The 18,135-nt window shown below is 46.9% G+C and overlaps 7 protein-coding genes and 1 non-coding gene across 8 annotated transcripts; 4 read left to right on the plus strand and 4 right to left on the minus strand.

Moving 5' to 3' along the window:
* V1508DRAFT_463695 (mRNA capping enzyme-domain-containing protein) lies at positions 1-2,315 on the plus strand. Its single transcript, XM_066942876.1, has 5 exons — positions 1-27; positions 95-1,090; positions 1,146-1,528; positions 1,583-1,749; positions 1,807-2,315. Exons 2-5 carry the CDS (start codon positions 239-241, stop codon positions 1,845-1,847), a joined length of 1,443 nt encoding a protein of 480 aa, XP_066793776.1. The 5' UTR covers positions 1-27; positions 95-238; the 3' UTR covers positions 1,848-2,315.
* Positions 2,316-2,737: 422 nt separating this feature from the next.
* On the minus strand, positions 2,738-3,169 carry V1508DRAFT_406013 (ankyrin repeat-containing domain protein; the record flags this gene model as incomplete). The annotated part of the gene is made up of 1 exon (XM_066938738.1): positions 2,738-3,169. One exon carries the CDS (start codon positions 3,167-3,169, stop codon positions 2,738-2,740), a length of 432 nt encoding a protein of 143 aa, XP_066793777.1.
* Positions 3,170-4,885: 1,716 nt separating this feature from the next.
* V1508DRAFT_463697 (VIT family-domain-containing protein) lies at positions 4,886-6,432 on the plus strand. The gene is made up of 2 exons (XM_066942877.1): positions 4,886-5,473; positions 5,530-6,432. The coding sequence occupies exons 1-2, from the start codon at positions 5,043-5,045 to the stop codon at positions 6,017-6,019; spliced, it is 921 nt and encodes a 306-aa protein (XP_066793778.1). The 5' UTR covers positions 4,886-5,042; the 3' UTR covers positions 6,020-6,432.
* Positions 5,987-6,444, plus strand: V1508DRAFT_238845 (uncharacterized protein). The gene has a single exon (XM_066936344.1). It carries the CDS (start codon positions 6,125-6,127, stop codon positions 6,380-6,382), a length of 258 nt encoding a protein of 85 aa, XP_066793779.1. The 5' UTR covers positions 5,987-6,124; the 3' UTR covers positions 6,383-6,444.
* Positions 6,445-6,541: 97 nt separating this feature from the next.
* On the minus strand, positions 6,542-8,186 carry V1508DRAFT_423511 (uncharacterized protein). Its single transcript, XM_066941176.1, has one exon. It carries the CDS (start codon positions 7,515-7,517, stop codon positions 7,290-7,292), a length of 228 nt encoding a protein of 75 aa, XP_066793780.1. The 5' UTR covers positions 7,518-8,186; the 3' UTR covers positions 6,542-7,289.
* Positions 8,187-9,695: 1,509 nt separating this feature from the next.
* Positions 9,696-11,957, plus strand: V1508DRAFT_359201 (TATA element modulatory factor 1 TATA binding-domain-containing protein; the record flags this gene model as incomplete). Its single annotated transcript, XM_066937093.1, has 2 exons — positions 9,696-10,622; positions 10,671-11,957. 2 exons carry the CDS (start codon positions 9,696-9,698, stop codon positions 11,955-11,957), a joined length of 2,214 nt encoding a protein of 737 aa, XP_066793781.1.
* A 750-nt stretch (positions 11,958-12,707) lies between these two features.
* Positions 12,708-14,293, minus strand: V1508DRAFT_238889 (ceramidase). The gene is made up of 3 exons (XM_066936345.1): positions 13,952-14,293; positions 13,749-13,837; positions 12,708-13,620 (listed from the first exon to the last, which is right to left on the minus strand). Exons 1-3 carry the CDS (start codon positions 14,014-14,016, stop codon positions 12,905-12,907), a joined length of 870 nt encoding a protein of 289 aa, XP_066793782.1. The 5' UTR covers positions 14,017-14,293; the 3' UTR covers positions 12,708-12,904.
* Positions 14,294-15,305: 1,012 nt separating this feature from the next.
* Positions 15,306-15,403, minus strand: V1508DRAFT_t79. Its single transcript has one exon. It is a non-coding gene; the product is annotated as a tRNA-Ser (tRNA).
* Positions 15,404-18,135: the final 2,732 nt, after the last annotated feature.

Genomic DNA, 18,135 nt, shown 5'->3' on the forward strand with positions numbered 1-18,135 from the left:
TCGGTTGGCCGAAAATGTCAACCATAGGTATGAATTCCATAGTTATTGGGGTTAGGGTTATGCACCATTGTCGGGACTAACGTATAATCACCAGCATACATATTAGGAGCCGCACGCAAGACAAATTAAACCTGAAGCTTGGTTACTGACAAATGTAATCCGGTTTGCCAACCAGAGAAATCGTAATCGTAAGACGAGTATATATTACATATAACTTCTCAAAGTTTGCAATATTATTATGCCAGATCAGTCAGAGGATATCGATGGAGTGATAGCGACAGGGAAAGAGATCGCGACAGACGCAATTGTGGAAACAGACGAGAACGGCATCCGCACCAAGTCCACATCATCAACAGCATCATCATTATGGGCAAGCTCAACTGCAGCTTCAACCGATTATAAAGGCAAAGCGACAGAGACGCAACTAGAAGGCGCGAATACATCAAAACAAAAAGTACTTGCCGAATCAAGAAGAAAGAAGGATGATGGAGCTCGGGGGTCAGAGTTAGCTCATCTATCGAAACCCGCGGGCAATAAGCATGCAATGTCATCTGCATCTCCTACACATGCTCAAGTAGCTTCGTCATCATCTGTGTCCGCGCGCCCAGAGCCTAAGTCTCCCCCGCGATCTCCACCGCGAAAACTGAAGCGCCCTTCTGCCTCTGCTCGACGAACACATGAGGCTCGCGAACAAGATGGTGTGAAACGTCGCCAGATGGAAGTACAGGAATCTCAGCGTATGCAGACAGAGCTGTCACGACGATCAATCGACTCTGTTGTACGGCAGCACTACAACGCGCGACCAGATCAGGGAGTTGCGCAGCGGCAGTACTCACCCATCATTAAACTAAAATCGTTCAACAATTTTATAAAGTCTGTCCTTATAAAAAGATTTGCAAATAGAGATGATGTTGTGTTAGATATGGGCTGTGGCAAAGGAGGTGACTTGTTAAAATGGGATATTGCGGGTATTCGAGGTTATATAGGTATTGATGTGGCCGAAGTCAGTATAAATCAAGCTAGGGAGAGGTATAACAATATGAGACGGCGAAGATTTTGGGCGGAATTTTTTGCTGGTGATGCCTTTGGGGTATACTAGAGTTCAGTAATTATTTTTATTGGACTATACTAACATGCAAGGTTAGATGCCCCTTCCAGCGTACCTTCCTAGAGAGATGCACCAGGCTGTATTTCCTGTTGACATCGTGAGCATGCAGTTCTGTATGCATTACGCATTTGAGAATGAACAAAAAGCTCGTCAGATGCTTGAGAATGTGTCGAAATCGCTTCGAAGAGGAGGAAAATTTATAGGCACTATTCCATCTTCAGATGCTATAATCGACCATATTTCAAAATTGCCTCCAGGAAAAAAGGAGTGGGGTAACTCTGTATATAGTGTGAGGTTTTATAATGATCCTCCCAGAAACGGAATTTTCCGGCCTCCTTACGGGCAGCGATATTCATTCTTCCTCGAGGATGCTGTTGAGGACGTCCCTGAATATGTCGTGCCATTCGAAATTTTCCGAGCGTAAGTTTGTGAAGGCAGCCAACGAGGGAAGTAGAGAGACTAATCAAATGTTAGCATGGCCGAGGATTACAAATTGGAGTTAATTTATCGCAAAGGGTTCCATGACGTATTTGACGATGAAACTAGTGAGCATCCTGAACTATTCGATATTTGTCGTCGCATGGGTGTCACCAAACAGGACGGAAGTTATGGAATTGAAGGAGATCAGAGAGAAGCTGCTGGTACGTTGAGCAAAAATCACATATAATTTGATAAAGAAATATTTACTAATGTTGTAGGATTTTATTTGGCGTTTGCATTTGAAAAATTAGCGGGCTAACGGTTTAAATATACAACAAAGCTGAAATCTGTGATTGTACCGGCAGTAAATTAATTTGGAACATAATATATTGAATCCGCCAAAACGTGTGAGAAGCTTCTTTGAGGATAAATGAAGAATCGAGTCAAACAGTCTTAGAGCCATGCTGCGACGCCGGTATATTAATTATTTGGTGGGTCCTGAGGAGCAACCAGGAAAGTGACGTGGTCAGTACGCGTCTAGAACCTGAACTATCAACATCGCATTATTCGGCGATGAGAAGCTCAGGATTGTAAACACCACCACCGTTCCTGTCGTCCAAGCGTTCTGACTGAAAATGCCACACCCTGATATCCAATCATGTATCTGAACCGAACGCGCCCGAGTCATGGCTGACATGATGACACGCTCCAAGGACTCCGGTCTGCGAGTGGTCACAGAATGCCTCGATATTCCTGATACACTGAGTTAATTTTTTCCTTAGAAGGGTCCGTTGCAGCCATGTAATCTCTTTTGTGACATGGTAAAGGTGCACATTTAACTCATAGTCAGGCTCGCAATCGACGCCTACAGTGATATCCAGATATCTCTATTGCGCAAAGGTATCAAGGGCAGCACCGCAAGTTTGTGCGCTTTACAGACAAAAGAAGTCCGTGACAAGATACAAAACCAGATCAAGGAGATAGGAAGAGTGTACGGCAGAATCAGTATACGAGGGATTTGTAAAGTAGACGCGGTAAATGGATTGGAAGACTTTTCGCTTCAAGTATGAGGTTCATTATTGTCAGTATATTCTATTACCTTTTCCCCCCATTATTTACCAATCCTATATACAATCAGTTTGTCTCACGAATGCGATTACGAACCCAATTACAATGCATATTGCTTTTGCTTTAATTGATCCGACTAGCCTACAACCCCTGTCCCTCCCGCGCCGCCATATCCTGAATCCACTTCTTCACCTTATCGTCCGGGCATACATTTAGGAACGTGTTTCCGTCAGGATCAATTTTCTCTGTGTCTGCACCAACACGAATCAGTGCCAATGCCGCATCTCCATGACCCTCAGCCGCGGCATGAAACAACGGAGTCCAACCGGACCGATCCACTGTATTCAGCGGAGACTTGTTCTTAATCAACAAATTAATCAACGGGATATTCCCAATCGCGGCTGCCCGATGTAAGGGGACTTGATTTTGCCGGTCCCTGATTCGCACTGCGGCAGGATATTTCTCGATTAGCCTCACCGCGACGTCATATCGGATGCGCGAAACGGCATAGTGCAGTGGAGTTTGACCCGCTGAGGTTTGTCTAGAGAGATCGGCATCGTAAGGTAAAAGCATATCCAGGATCGGCAGCGATCCTACAGACGCGGCGATGTGAGCGACTGTCCAACCTAGATATCGTCACGTCGCAAGGTTAGAATTAGCAGAATCAAAGCATCCTAATTTTTTATAGGACTTACCAGCCTCGTCAGTATCGTCGATATCAATTCGCTTCAACTGTCCGTCAGGCCCCGTCGCAGCTGTCAGTAGTGCCTGCACGATGTCGGCATTACCGGCGCTAACAGCCCAGAATAGCGGTGTGCGGCCATCGTCGTCTCGTTTCGAGATCAGCGAAGGATCGGATCGGATGAGGGAGCGGACGGCGAGCTCGCGGTTCTCACGAGCCGCCGTGTGGAGTGGGAACGCGTCGACGAGCTCTTCGTCAGCCATGGATGGTGTCGTAGTTGAGTTATCGTTATTAATCCCACTCTCAGAACCTGGGTCCATCTAGGCCCTCTGCGGGGAAATACTTCCACTGCGAAAGCGTTGCGATGATGTGACGCCGACGACGCCTCAGCTCACGTGTCCCGAGGGCATGATGACCAAATCTGCGAACTCGAGCCACAATGACTTGGCCCAAAGCGAAGTATTTCGCACCGAGAGATGAATCGCTTACAATCGGTTTGAAGCTTATTCCATACTGGTGTCTCTCTGCAGGGTAATTTGATAGCAAATAATCGTATTCGCAATAATAATGACTTTAGTGCAGCACCATCGACGGACTCATGGGACCCACACTGGACTAGCAGAGCCCACTATCCCTACAAACGAGCAAATAAGCAATTGGACAAAGCTCGAGTATCAAGGGTCCGCCGTCAGCTGCGAGCCCACATACAGCCTGAGATATGGAAGAAAACTTAACATAAGCCGCTTTTGAGCACATTATTATTGGCCAGAGGGCAATACGCCAACAGCAGCTATTATTTGGAATGCCATGTAGAACAATACTGCGCCGCTGCTCTAAGGCAACCTTCCTTCATATGCTGTAGCCGGAGCCAAGGCGAGAGTGCACAGGGAGGTCATGAAGGCGCGCCGGTTGAAATCCTGTATTCGTTTAAGACCCGAAATACGCAGTATGCAATTGTTGCGACAGCTGCTGCGTAGCGGCCTATTGGAGCCTAGCAACGTCCGTATTCAGTGTACGAGTCGTAACTAGTCAGTAATTGACTCCGCCGAGCCAGTCTTTTGGTCGTCCACAGGCAATCCCCAACTTCAACTCGTGTTACGAACTACAGAGAAAGCCAGCTGGGTCTGAGCAGTGAGCCCAAGTTATCTGTCTACTATGTATGATGCTACAACAGTTCCCCCTATCATGAAGGATTTTCCTGGCTGGGTGGTGGATCAATGCCAGAATGGGATTCGTACTGTGTGGCGGGTGCAACGGCTTAGTGTGGCTGATTTGCGGCTGTGCAAGAAATCAGATTGACCTAGAAAAGAGATAAGCACGGAAAAGAGGTCTAGACCGCTATAGACCCCGCTCGAAGCGTAGAATTGAGCCAATCAGAGCGCATGCAATTGCCGCTTATGCCTGAGGCACGTGCCAGGGGCCTCGCGTTTGGTGGAGCTAGGACTGAAGCAACACGCTAAGCCTAAAAGAGGTTGCTTCTGTGTGTTTGTTTCGTTCCCCAAGCGTACTAGCTTGCGCGCCGGTCCAGAAGGCGGGTCCTGTGTAATCTGCCAGAAGGAATGGATAAAGTCCTCGGGCCTGGCCTGCTCATCGTTGTTTGGTTCCCTATCGATTCAGCCAACTCCAGTCGTGCATATTTATCTACATCTATCTACTGCTGGGAATCTCCTTGCAAACGTTACTTTCTCTCGTCTCAGCAGTTTACGCCATCGTGTCCCCCCTTCAATAACTGTCTACTCGTCGCTGCTACGGTTTTGGGCAACAATGGCTACTTTTATTCGATGTTTGCTGGGCTACAAGCCCAACAGTAAACACCAGGTTAACGCTAGACGACAAACCGCTATCGAAATCGGTTCATCTGGCGCAAGTGAAACCGTTCTCCCTATCTATGAAGAGGAACGCCGACCACTTCTCGACGAGCACGAGTCCTTTGATCGTGAGTCGTCTGGGTCCGACACGATTACTGCTTCCAGCAACTCATCCGGATCTAGTAGTCGATCGCATTGGTTTTCGCCTCGAGTAATTTCTGATGCTGTTATTGGCTTGTCCGACGGTCTTACTGTTCCATTCGCTCTCACTGCTGGCTTGAGCAGTTTGGGTGATACTAGGGTTGTCATCACTGGTGGTATTGCTGAACTTGTTAGCGGTGCCATTTCCATGGGCTTGGGCGGCTATTTGGGAGCCAAGAGTGAAAGGTATTTTGGACTTTTGTTACATTGCTGCCTCTCCATACTTTACTAACCTACTGTAGTGATTGTTACAAATCTCAGCTTGAGCGCGAGAGAGAACTTATTCAGACCAATCGGTCATCATCAGAAGAAGCTGTCATGGAAGCCATGAGCGAATATGGCTTAGCTCCATCTACTGTGTCCTCTATCCTCGGTGACCTTGAGAAGAGCCCTGAAGAGATGGTCAACTTCATAATGAAATTCGGTCGTGGTATGGAAGAGCCGCCCATTGGGCGAGAGTTTATGTCTGCCGCTACCATTGGTTCCGCCTACTTCCTTGGTGGTTTCGTTCCTCTTTTCCCGTACTTGTTTGTTCACACTGTCCAGGCTGGGCTTGTTCTAAGCTCAATCATCATGGTTATCACTCTCTTCATCTTCGGCATTGCGAAGACTATTTTCACCGGTAACAACGACAAGCTTCAGGCTGCCTGGGGTGGAGTACAAATGGTGTTAACTGGAGCAGTGGCAGCTGGCGCAGCGTTTGCTATGGTCCGGTTAATCGACAGTACTTAATTACTTCATCGTTAATGTCGATTGTCATGCAGTCATTCGCTCCTTTATGTTTGATGTCTTTATTACAGCATTTCATAGCGGGTATCGGTTTTACTTAATTGTTTAATGATGATTTCAGATGTGGTCTTTAGAGCGGTAGGCTTATATAGAATATGTTTAAAAAGTTTACTAGGTCTTTATATCCGCCATGTGGTTGTTTGGGTCCTTTGTGTTGTTATTGGGCTGGTTTTTTGTTGTTTTAGGGGTATTGGTTTGTTATCATATCATTTGTGCGCATCTTTTGTATATTGTGATTCTGCACTTGTCATCGTTTTGGTTGACTCCTTTAGTACATTTTTTTGTAGTATACAATCCGTCAGCTAATCTTGCTAAGTGTGCGGCATTAAGTTTAGAATAGAAATTTACGGCATGAAGCTTAGTCCATACTTGTCATACTAAAATGGGAAATAGCGGAGAATGTAGTGGCTGCGCTAGCGATGCAACAGGACGACGGGGAATGACGACCTAGCCAAGCCACGGTGCAGCTTATCATTGTGTCGGTCTAAGCGATGCTGTTAGCTACACTGTCTCTGATTGGTCCGGTCCTCAGTGTGTTTTTTAGAATGCCTCGACTCCAGTAAGCCGCATCAATTCATCCACTAACAATAATTAATTGCGGCCTTTGTCACTTACGATCATGAAACTGGGTATATGACGCATCATGTAATCGATCTACCGAAAGTCAGCTGCACGCGGTGGCCATTCAGTCATCTTGCAGTCTAGACTGTCATCTATCATAATAGTGGTGACTGGTTAGCTTCAACCGGTATTAGACGTACGTTCCAGACCAGTCGACATTCGTCGTGCTGGCGGGTCTTTCCTGAATCAGAGCCACATTATTTGCCGTCACAGTAACTGGTGGCGTCGAATCTGCACAGGTACGAATCTGAACGCGTAAACGTAACCGTGCGTTGGATCTTCAGTAATCTCGAAACAACATCTATCAGCATCTCATCGTTTTTCCCGGTTATAGCGAAGCTATAATGGATCCTGCTACAGCTAGCTTGCGCACGGCAGCAGCCAAGAACCCACATGTGTTTTAAATGTCGGCGCGGTTTTTCCAGCTGGTCGATCAAGCCAGACAATTTGTGAATCAAACAGATTACCTTATAGCCATCATCTGGGTTGAGGGAGAAATCAAAACCATCAAATCTCTGATGGATTCAGGGTTCATAAGCAGCCCATTCTGATATGAGTATGTCCCCGTGTCACCCTTTCCCGTTCTCCCGTTCTATCCATATCCTCCGAGAAAATTCGTTCTGCACCCAATATTCTTCGCTGGAGAGTGGGAAGATGTCCGCGGCTTCAGAACCCCTCCAACGTCCCTATATGCCCCAGTGTTGACAAGGCCAGATATGACGCACTTCCCATCTCTCTCACGGACCGGAGCTCGGAAAAGATCTCGTCTGCCGGTGGTAGTTGTTGAAAGTATTCGGGTAATGCACGGCTCGTCTGTCATGGCTATTGTATCTGTGTAGACGTCAGTAGCTGCACGTACAAGGACTTGTAAGGAGATATATTACCTCTACAAGAATTAGGTCTATTTCATAATGGCCTGGCATGGGAGGGCTATCTCTTCTCGAGGTCCACTCCGGTGCTGTGCAATGTGACTCCATACGGACCAGACGCAACAATGAGGATGTCAAGCACAGAGAGAAAGTACTACTTCGTTACTAGATCGATTGATTAGCATTCCACCAAGTTGCCTATCAGGCTCTGCAAAGTGGTAAAAATGGACACCGATTTTATGGCCAAGCTTACTTCAATTTTATTAACGATAATGACATTGATATATATATTTAGTAGTAAACAACGTATAGCATAAGACTACGCCAATAAGAATAACAAGTCTGTCAACTTGACACGACGCTGGGGGATCCGTCCGATCAGAACCAAGAGTGAGGGTTATTAGTACAGTTTAGTCCCGAAAATCTCTAATCTTGTTTCATAATTTACATCGCATAACTCTCAAATATTTACCTAGCTATACGCCTTTTAGATATATGCCATCTGCTACATTATTTACTGGAGGTTATTTACTCGACCAAGAAGTTATTGTGGTATCTACAAGGAGAATAATGAACATTACAAGAAACAGATATGAATTCAGCATTCGACTTACTCAGGGATTATTCGCTGAAGTCCGTCGTTACAGGTAATTGACAGTGCGACTTGTAAGGTTTCGCAATATATGCTACATTTTGTAGAAACATAGTACGTTCGCTCTTAACTATGGTCGCATGGGGTTAGGGTATTGGAGGTGATAAACTCACAAATCTCACAAAGGGTAACTTGCGGGCCGCAGGCATTGTACACATGTTATATCATAGGCAGATATCCTGTTCGAAAGATATCAAGTTGGGTTGTTAATGATACTTCAGCAACCGACAGTACGGTAAATAAATGATTCCGGGGTCTGCGGTTTTCCATTGTGTTAGAAATGGCAAATTCGTAGGTAGAGAGAAAATAGTTTCATGTCGGTTAAACAGAGTTTGGCCGCGTGAGAAAAGTAGTAGTGATACCACCAGTTATACTCCGTCGCCAGGTCCAGCCTCAATATTGAGCCTATCGGAGGACAATGGATAGAAATATAAAGTGTTATTAATAATGACGTAGAAGTATGTTTTAGGAAGTGCAGCAGGTACTTTGTGGTATCTAGCTATTTCAGCACTCAGCAATTGGTGTCGGCTTAACGAAAGTACTGCCTACTTTTGAGTTGTCTCTCCCTGGTCCAGTTGATAAAAAATTATAACTTACTGTGAATTAGAAGCTGGAAAGTCGTTTGACTAGACATTATATAGGGCTTTGTGTATTGTTTCTGAGATGAGTATAGTTCTGAGTGTGGAACCATGCGGCATCAGTTGGGACATCGCACCCAGAATTCGTCAACGTGCGTTTTATGTGTTTGCTCACTCACGCATGATCCCGCACGCAGAGACGGCGGCAGTACCTACTTCTCTCTCGCTACAAAGGGCCTTTCAAGCATATCCGAAGTCTGGCCATTGATTGATTCGATAAACGACGACAGACTCTCGCACAGTTATTGCAACGGCCAATAATGGCTTCCGATGCTGACTTGACGTCGGCAGCGGCAGCAATTGGGGCTGCACAATCTCAGGATGCGAATCTCGAAGCAGCCACGCCGAATCCAGCACCATCGGAGTCCGCATCAGTAACTGCCGTCTCGCAACAAGATGGCCCTCCGTCCACTGCGACGACGAAAACAACGGCTCCTGCTCCGGCTGCGATGCCCATTGCGGCAGCTCCAGTTGCGATATCGACGCCGTCGCCGACATTGCCTGCAGCGACAACACCTCCCCCCCCGGCATCATCCCCCCCATTAACGACCTCGTCTTCCAATGGTACGAGCCAGTGGGGTTCTTTTATAAAGCGGGCGGTTACCACTGTCGAGCAGAGTCTGGATAAGGTATTGGATCCGTCTATGGCACCAGAAGCACCTATAGTCCCAGTGACTCCTGCGACAGATCGTTCTGGGCAGCGGATATCGATGCAGCAACGGCTCGCGCTGGCGATGCAGGCGCAGAAATTGGGGAGCAGTACTTCTAGACGGTCAACGCCTGGATATTCGTCTGTTGAGAGCAGTGCGCGGCAATCGATTGAAAGCACACGACCGTCAATGGAAGATAGCCGACTCTCGAGCGAGAAAGAGCCCGAGCGGACGACTGCGATTAAATACGAGACGGAAGATATCACGTCGCCAGAAGCCGCAGAGTCAACACCACCAGATCCGCAGACTTCGAATGCAAATTCGACGACATCGGTTGCGCTGAACCAAGCGTCGGTGGCAGAGACAGCCGCACCTGATCAGCTACCACCACCCCCGTCAGATCTACTACAACTCCATTCCGAGCTTGCTCAAAAGCAAGAGGATCTTCATTCGTCTCTCAACCGTATCACAATCCTCGAAGAGAAAGTAAAATATCTGTCTAACGAGCTCCTCGATTATACACAAAAGAAGGGAAATCACAATCATATTGACACACGTCTCGCAGAGAAAGATGAAAAAATCGCTTTACTTCTCCTCGAAGGTGAGACGCTGTCGAAAAATGAACTAAAGCATATGACCACTATCAAGCGATTACGGAACGCTGAGAGGGAAGCGGAGAGACAGGCCCAAGAGGCCAAGCGGCGGCAGGAACGCGCAGAGAAAGAGGCAGCTGACCTGCGTGAACGACTGCGGAAAGCAAATGAAATCGAGCGGAAGCAATCGGAGCGCATAAAGATTCTGGCCAAATCGGACTCGGAGGTTGATATTTTAAAGCGGGAAAGAGATACCCTGAAAGGCACAATCTCAGACTTACGCGATGAGCTCGCAAAGGCGAATATACTTGCCGATGATGCAGTGCAGAAAGCTCAGACAGAAGCCCTGGAGAAGGAAAAGAAACGTGCAGAATCTTTGGCGCAGCAGTTGGAGGCACTCAAGGCTGAACATGCACTCGAGCAAGAACGATTCACGCATGAAAAGTTTAACTTGGAGTCGAAGCTGAGCAGAGAGATGGACAGATCGAAGACTCGTGAGCATGAACTCCGGGACGAGATTAGTGTATGCTATCTTTTAACATGTCATCATAATGGTCACTAACATATACAGTCCCTTGAACATAAGCTCGAGATGTTGCGCATACAGACCGAAGAACTTTCTGCTGGAGCTACAGGAGACACGCAAGCGAAGATGCTACGACAAGTCGAAACCCTACAATCACAGTATGCAATTGCCACACAGAATTGGCATGGAATCGAAGCGTCGCTACACTCACGGATCGCCAGTCTCGAGAACGAACATGACGAGGTTGGGAAGCGCGAGGCGACTCTGCGAAAGAAACTTCAGGCGGAGACTGCCCGAGCTCGCGAGTCGGAGCAGGAAATAGAGAATGTTACATGTCGTATTAGCGACCTTGAAGCTGAGTTACAACTGCAGACCGACGTTGTGGCTTCCCTGCGCCAACGGATAGACGACGAGACTGCGCGATCTGCGACGGCAATTGAAGAGCTGGAGAAAGAGAAAACAGAATTGGAGCAGCGGCTATTGGAAGAAGAAAAGGCTCGACGGGACGAGACAATGATGCAATTACGGTCGCCACCGGCTCTGTCATCTCCGACATTCTCCAAGCATCCGATGTCGCCGGGTTATGGATCTGTCCAACAGAACGGTGGTCGAAATAATTTCAATTTCAGCAGAGAATCGTCATATGGAGATTGGTACGGCACCTCCAGCGCAGGCAATAGTGTGAGCGGGTCGAATGGTGTTCCGACTACCATCCAGTATCGCCGAGTGTCGCGAACGACCCGGTCAAACATCCCATCGATTCAAACGAATCACCTACCGTCGCCATCACAGTCAGCAGGCGGAACACCAGTGATATCGACGTCCGCGTCCTTCGTATCATTGGCCGAGATGAACACTCCGCTAGCACCTCAGCAGATCAATATGCAAAACAGCATGTTCATCGGTCATGGCGGTTCGGCGGACTCGACGGGCGGGAGCAACCCAGCCGATGACCTGGGTTCCAACGCATCTACAGCTATCGGCGGTGTTTCGTCCTCGGAGCGGATGAGCACCGTTATCCGACGCCTATCATCCGAACTCGCATCTGCGAAGGAGGAACTTGCGATTCTCGCGCGCGACCGCGACCAGGCTCGAGAAGAAATCGTCGAGTTGCTTCGCGAAGTCAAGAACAAGCGAGACGTTGAATCCAAGTGCACCGAGCTTCAGAACCAGATGGATGACCTGCGACTGCGTGAGCAGACAACGCTTGAGTTGCTTGGCGAGAAGACGGAACGGGTAAATGAGCTAGAAGACGATGTCGCGGATTTGAAGATGATGTATCGCCAGCAGATTCAGGAGCTGATCGAGAGAATTGACCGTAGGGCGGATTAGAATGATGTCGTGCGAAAATGATGCATTAAACGAGATGTTAGGCAAAGGCCAAGGTCATTTGCTATTTTGTATTACGTATAACGCGAGCGAAGAAAAGTTTGGACGGAAAGAGACAAGAATGAGCATTTGGGGCGTGGATTAATTCTGAATTGTTCCATCTGGCTAGTTGATTGTTGTTGGGGGTAGTCACTCACTTTTTGTCGTCATGTTGGCATTTGACACGGTGTTATGTTTCATATGTATTCAAATAGTTAATTCATTGTTTATTTTGAATTGTGATGTTGTGTTTTATTGGCATTACCAGCGAATTGGATCAAATATATTCACAGATAAAACTGCTTCATTTATTTTTTTGTGGATCTAGAACTTTTAACATCCACTCTCCATGAAGAAAATGATTAGGCCAACACATATACATTGAAAAACCAAGCCGATATAAAGAGATCATATATAATTCTATAGCATCTCGCTTCACCACATCCATCTGCAAAAAGCTAGCAAACAAACACCGGTTGACAATATAGCGTTTGCAGTTGTAAACCAAGTCCACCATGACGAGAAGAAATTCGCCGCTGCCAACTCATTGCAAGCAAAACAAAGCAAAGAAAAAAGTAAGCCGTGCTATATACCATAACGTCATAATCACCAGAACTCAGATGAAGATACAAATTCTTGTCAAACTATAACAGACATATATATTCCGAGGCCATAACCCTTCGTGACAGGAAACAAAAGTCTATATAACAAACGATGAGTAAGGAACTCGTTTTTTGAGGAACATACCTTCGTACCACATAAATAACCACTAAGAAAAGATCATAACGGCGTGGGAGAGCAATGCCAACAAACAGCACAATTTATACGGCAACACGAAACACGCACAAAAAGCAAATGTGAAGAAACATAAAACACAGTTACCTCGCATATACAAATATATAGCGTTGACTTCAGTTATTTTTCTTGACCTCCTTAGCCGTGGTCTTCTTCTTAAGGTCAACGTGCGGGAAAAAACCCCAGTCCCATACGTAGTTGTAGTCTGGGGCTCGGCCGACGAGACAGATGCGGAGGTACTCCAAGAAGACGAGATAGTAGTATACTCCCAGACCGGTAAGAATATGCCACCATCCGTGACCTTCAAGCAAGAAACCGTAAGGCATACCAACGACACGCCGGGCGTGGCGTAGAGTGCCGCAAAAGTGAATGTCGATCATCCACAGACCATAGCCGCTGAGGAAAGTGACAATGCCAATGATCACAGTTCTCCACATATCCGCACGAGCATGAGCATCCTCGATTTTGGTCACGATAAGGTAGAGCGAACGGAACAGGACCATGCCGGTCAAAACAGCGTAGCCAGCCTGATGGATCGTGGGGTCCTTGAAGTGCAGGTAAACAGCGGTCAAAATAGAAGCACCAAGGAAGATGTAGACACCCAGCAAGATTGTATCCTTCTTATTTCGTGCATACGAGAATACTGCCCAAGTTGGAACACAGGTAGCGTAAATCATGGGTAGTTCATCGAGCAACTGGTATTCATACTGAAGGGTCATGTGGAACAACCACGAGCCTACGCCGACAAGAGCAAATCCCATGGCTGTCAAGATAAAACGCTTTTCATGCTTCTGAGTGACCGCATTGTAGATGGCAAAGGCAGCAAGAGCGACTGTAAAGGGAAAGATTTATTGGTTAGCCCACAAACAGTAATTCGAATCGAAATGTCGCAATCGAACAGGCATCGAACAGGCACCGAACAGGCACCCACAGGCTAAAGAGCGACGAAACGTAACATACCAAACATTCCATTTGTAATAGTGTTCATGGCCTCTGCAACATATATTGACACGACATAGTTCTCCTCGCACCAATCAATAGTAGACGTCCTAAATAATATTTGTTAGATCCGTCGATCGACGGTCAGCGCTCCGACGGCAACCGCGAAACCGAATGAGCATGGAGAATCAAGAACAGCATGAGACTGCAGCAAATTTACATACCGAGGACCCCAGAAACCCGATCCGGGTGGAGTAGGATACGGATGAGACCAAGGTAAAGAGACCATGACTGTTAAGACGGAGCAAGTGCGGCGTCCGTTGGGAGATATGACGCAAAAAGTGCCGATAAACGGATGAGCGACAGGAGCAGGGTGAGTCTTCAAAAAAACCAGGCGTAGTAATGTACAAAATCACGGCAGTATGGTTGCACTGACGAGAAAAGGGGAGTGGGAGAATTGAATACAATAGTGTAAGTAAACGGTTGGGAGGCAACCTGGCCACTAAGGGTAGGAAGTAGGCTGACGTTGGATACTGGCTGGATCAAGAGAGGCGACACGCCCGCTGAAGTGCTTCGGTGGCGGGCTACCCTCTCCTACCAGCAAATGTATACGCATACGTCGTACCTCTGCCTCCAACGCCGTCGCCCCTGTTCAATATTGACAAAACTAAAAATTGCTTGTTAGTCAGTCTTGCCTGCAATTTCACTGAGCCTGGGATATCTGACAAGGCGTAGTCGTCTCAATTGCACATATACCTACAACATCAGATACAGCCTGCATGCCGCACATTTCCGCCAGCACAGGCCGTGCGGCGAAGATCAGGAAGGATCCGTCGCAGCACTATGCGAGACGGATCTGTCGGATGCTACTCAATTCCGCTGCTCTGTTCCTGCTGTCCCTTTGGCTACCACTACACTACGGCCACGGCTGATGGACAAATGGTGGCCATGACGAAGGATAGACCACTCAGCTATTTACTCTACAGTAAACAGTGGCTATGCACCTAGTAACTTATACAATTTCCATTCAAAGCCAATCGTGAATTCTTGTACTATTTAGCATTACAGTTGCGTAGCACTCTGCACTCTAAACCGGTGACCGCAAAAAGCCTACCTCGGCTCCATACATGTCGTGGATATTTAAGTAGTAGTTTTCGGCAGCATCAATCGTCTTCATCACAATTTTGCCACTACATCGCGAATTAATGTACAAGTAACAATTTCGTTGGCTAATATGTCATTTCGCCTTGAACTCGTCTTTGATCTCTATCGAATATGTGAAGTATGAGGCATCAAGCTCCTAAAGCATGTCGTACCAATTCTTGATATGGGGTTTGGGATGTCCTTAAACGTGGAGCTGCAGCGCCGCAGAGGCGAATCCTGATTTGGTAAAGTAATTGGCAGTGCAAAACCATTTGACCCTGTCAGCTGGATGATGGTGGACACGATACCTCACATCTTTAGCCGGCGAACGATATTCGCTGTCACGAGAGCAGAGCGGCATGCAAGATAATCAAACAGTCAAACTTACTATCAAGCTGTATTTGCTTCATAATACGTCCAAAAAAAAATTCTCAACGACACCAGCAGGACTCGAACCTGCGCCTCGAAACGAGAAAAGATGTCGAACGTCACCAAATTCGAGTCTTTCGCCTTAACCACTCGGCCATAGTGCCTCTGCTTAGCACAGTCAAAATAGATTACGTAACCGCTGACAGTCGTTCAGGCCAGCAAAGGTTGGCATAGACCGCGTCCGTGGTTCTTTTTTCCAGCAGGATACAGTAATATTATATAGTAGATAGTAGTATATCACTAGTAATATAAGTACTGGCTTGCAATCAGAAGACGCTGCTTTCTTTGTTCCTTTCTTTTCATCTTTTCCCTTCATTGGGATTTGTTCTCTTCCCTTCTCTCTCTGCTTTGTATATATCATTGTAGCACCAACCAATTAAAACGTACCTGGACTAGACTCTCTTCCATAGAACAACGAAAGAGGCGGCCACAACCGTGAAAGGATGGCTGCATGTTCGGATTTCCTTTTTTTTTTCTTGATTGCAATCCAGTTTTACTCGTTACAAGTCACAGTAATCTTACCGAAAGGATATCTGTCCCCTAACCACGCTTCAGGTTAGAAAAGTGGCGGGCTTTTAAAGTAGTTTCAGTTGCGGCCATACCAAGAAGAAAGCACAGTTCCCCGTCCGATCAACACCAGTTAAGCTTCTTTGGGCCTACTTAGTACTGCGGTGGGAGACCACGCTGGAATCGTAGGTGCTGCAATTACGTTTATTTTTTTTTGGATTCCATTCGTTTCTCAATGTAAGAATATTATTAATATAAAATTATACTGGAACTTCAGAATTACGTCACCGAATCCGATGGACAATGGCAAGTTAAGGTCCGAGACCCTGAGCATAATCACGACGAGCGCCGTTGCAGTCATCTTAGTTGGTTAGCCTTAAATTTGTCCTATACCACAGTAGTGCGCAATTGCTAACAGGCAATGGAGTGCAGGCATCATCTAACGTGCCCAGTTCAGTGCAGCTCGACTGCCCAGCATTCGGTTGGGTTGATCGGCTCCGCCACCTCCGCGCGAGCGAGCTGAGGATTTGCTTTGTCTGAACGCCAAGTTGCGGTGCTATTTTCAAACTGTGTGTGCCAGAGGTTCGCCACAGACCAAGGTTAATGCAGGGCTCAACTTTCGTTTCAGGACTGGACCAGCGTCTATATGTCGATTTCGAGCGCTAAATGATAGCCGTTGCACCGCGTTGAAACTGTGCCTTTTCGGCTGGGGTTGCGCGGGACTTTCTTTCTTTACCTGCAGTGGCCTCATACAGTTCCCGGACCACTTTTAATGTATGGACCTCCTGCAGGCGCCACTGCTTAGCGCTCCACCTTCGATTGCGTCCTCGGCGAATGTAGTCTTCGTCCCTCTGTCCACTCTGTTCCTGCCGGGCACCAGGCGGTCGAGCTAAGGCTCCAACCCGCTTAGATGAAGTTTGACAGCCCCACCTTGTACTGAAGCCATTCGTTGTTATGATGCACGAAATACCTTGTTCTTGGATGTGGTGCAAATGAGGGCCTTGGGCATATATACACTCTGCCAGAGCTGAGAAGAAGGAAGTCTGGCTGCACCAAATCAACTCTAACGGCGCTCTTAATTTAAGCAATCGTTGATGTCAAACCTCACTTTTGTTATCCAAAAAACCGGGTTTCCGTAGTAGCTGGGTCTGCATAGCAATACGATTACAGAGTTGGGCCCCACCACCACATGACCTGCACGCCACTTCCCTGAACGTAATCGGAAAAGCACAATACGCTTGCCGAAAAAGATGCTACGTCCGGAATTCTTTGTGATTGTAGGGCAAGCCATAGTATAAAGATAATTACAGTCACTATGACGGTAGCGCGCCCAAAAATACGACGGAAACGATTAAACGAAAGTGTCCTGTGCCGAGGTTGTATCACAAGCACAAAGTAATGAAGATCAAGCATCGTAAAGCGACACATGGCAGTTCGTCCCGGAAAAATCTGTCATCGGGCGTTGAGTGGTGGCTCAACCCTACCTCAGAAGCTTCCGGTTCCCGGCAGATGTGATTGCGTTAGCGTTATTGACTGATTTAAAGTTTAACATTTGACTAGCGTCTTGGCCAAACTGCGAATAGGTCCATTTTCATATTCGCGATTCTAAGCGGAAATCCTGCAAATTATTGTCCAACCTGGTGTGGTCCTTATATATTGCTTTATTATTTACTTGTAATTTTTTTCTTTCTTCTCTCTTTGACGAAAACAAAAGCGTAACTCTCTCACTCGACAACATCCACCCCTGAAACCTCCCAAGATATACAGATCGGAATTGTCATCATTGGATATAAACGATACATCCAACGCAGGCAATGTCTACCTCGGATGCTTTGATCATTCCAGACTCAGCAAAATGAATTGTAGCTGCTGCAAATCCTTATTTTCAGCTCCTGTCTCTATGCGCCAAGACGCTAGCAAACGGCGGCTGCTTGCAAGGTCTTGACGCGACGTGGATATCAATGGCACTTCATATATTCTTGGTCTATTCCCAAGGAGTCTTCAAACGTCTTCTTTAAGCTGCGACCAGCTCACTCAGTGAGGCCAGATTATGTGTGAGCTTCAACGTGCCTCACTCGAGCGGCTCACGCTATCCGGTATTTCGTCCCCGTAATCTCGGCTCATCCCATTTCAACCGAAGTTATTCAGGAAAAGACTAAATTTTTGCTTCCATCATTACCACGGTCACGGTCGCCATGTACAGTTCCGTTTGGAATTCGAGGACTTGTGCGATGTACTAGTGTCACAATTTAAGTGATGCAGCGCTTGCACATCAGGTGAGGGTGCCTTGCTTGATGTCAATAAACTGTTGAGTTTCATGCTTTGATCG

The sequence above is a fragment of the Lipomyces doorenjongii genome (genome assembly GCF_038497915.1).
Source record: "Lipomyces doorenjongii strain NRRL Y-27504 unplaced genomic scaffold V1508scaffold_59, whole genome shotgun sequence".
In the NCBI taxonomy this organism is placed as follows: Eukaryota; Fungi; Ascomycota; class Lipomycetes; order Lipomycetales; family Lipomycetaceae; genus Lipomyces; species Lipomyces doorenjongii.

Bases quoted from the DNA above. Each gene is read 5' to 3' on its own strand.
- V1508DRAFT_463695 (XM_066942876.1), top strand. From the start codon at position 239: ATGCCAGATCAGTCAGAGGATATCGATGGAGTGATAGCGACAGGGAAA. The intron at 1,091-1,145 runs GTATACTAGAGT...ATGCAAGGTTAG, and splicing joins TTGCTGGTGATGCCTTTGGG to ATGCCCCTTCCAGCGTACCT. The intron at 1,529-1,582 runs GTAAGTTTGTGA...ATCAAATGTTAG, and splicing joins CCATTCGAAATTTTCCGAGC to CATGGCCGAGGATTACAAAT.
- V1508DRAFT_463697 (XM_066942877.1), top strand. From the start codon at position 5,043: ATGGCTACTTTTATTCGATGTTTGCTGGGCTACAAGCCCAACAGTAAA. The intron at 5,474-5,529 runs GTATTTTGGACT...AACCTACTGTAG, and splicing joins TTGGGAGCCAAGAGTGAAAG to TGATTGTTACAAATCTCAGC.
- V1508DRAFT_238845 (XM_066936344.1), top strand. From the start codon at position 6,125: ATGATGATTTCAGATGTGGTCTTTAGAGCGGTAGGCTTATATAGAATA.
- V1508DRAFT_423511 (XM_066941176.1), bottom strand. From the start codon at position 7,517: ATGACAGACGAGCCGTGCATTACCCGAATACTTTCAACAACTACCACC.
- V1508DRAFT_238889 (XM_066936345.1), bottom strand. From the start codon at position 14,016: ATGGTCTCTTTACCTTGGTCTCATCCGTATCCTACTCCACCCGGATCG. The intron at 13,838-13,951 runs GTATGTAAATTT...AATATTATTTAG, and splicing joins TCGGGTTTCTGGGGTCCTCG to GACGTCTACTATTGATTGGT. The intron at 13,621-13,748 runs GTATGTTACGTT...TTCCCTTTACAG, and splicing joins TATTACAAATGGAATGTTTG to TCGCTCTTGCTGCCTTTGCC.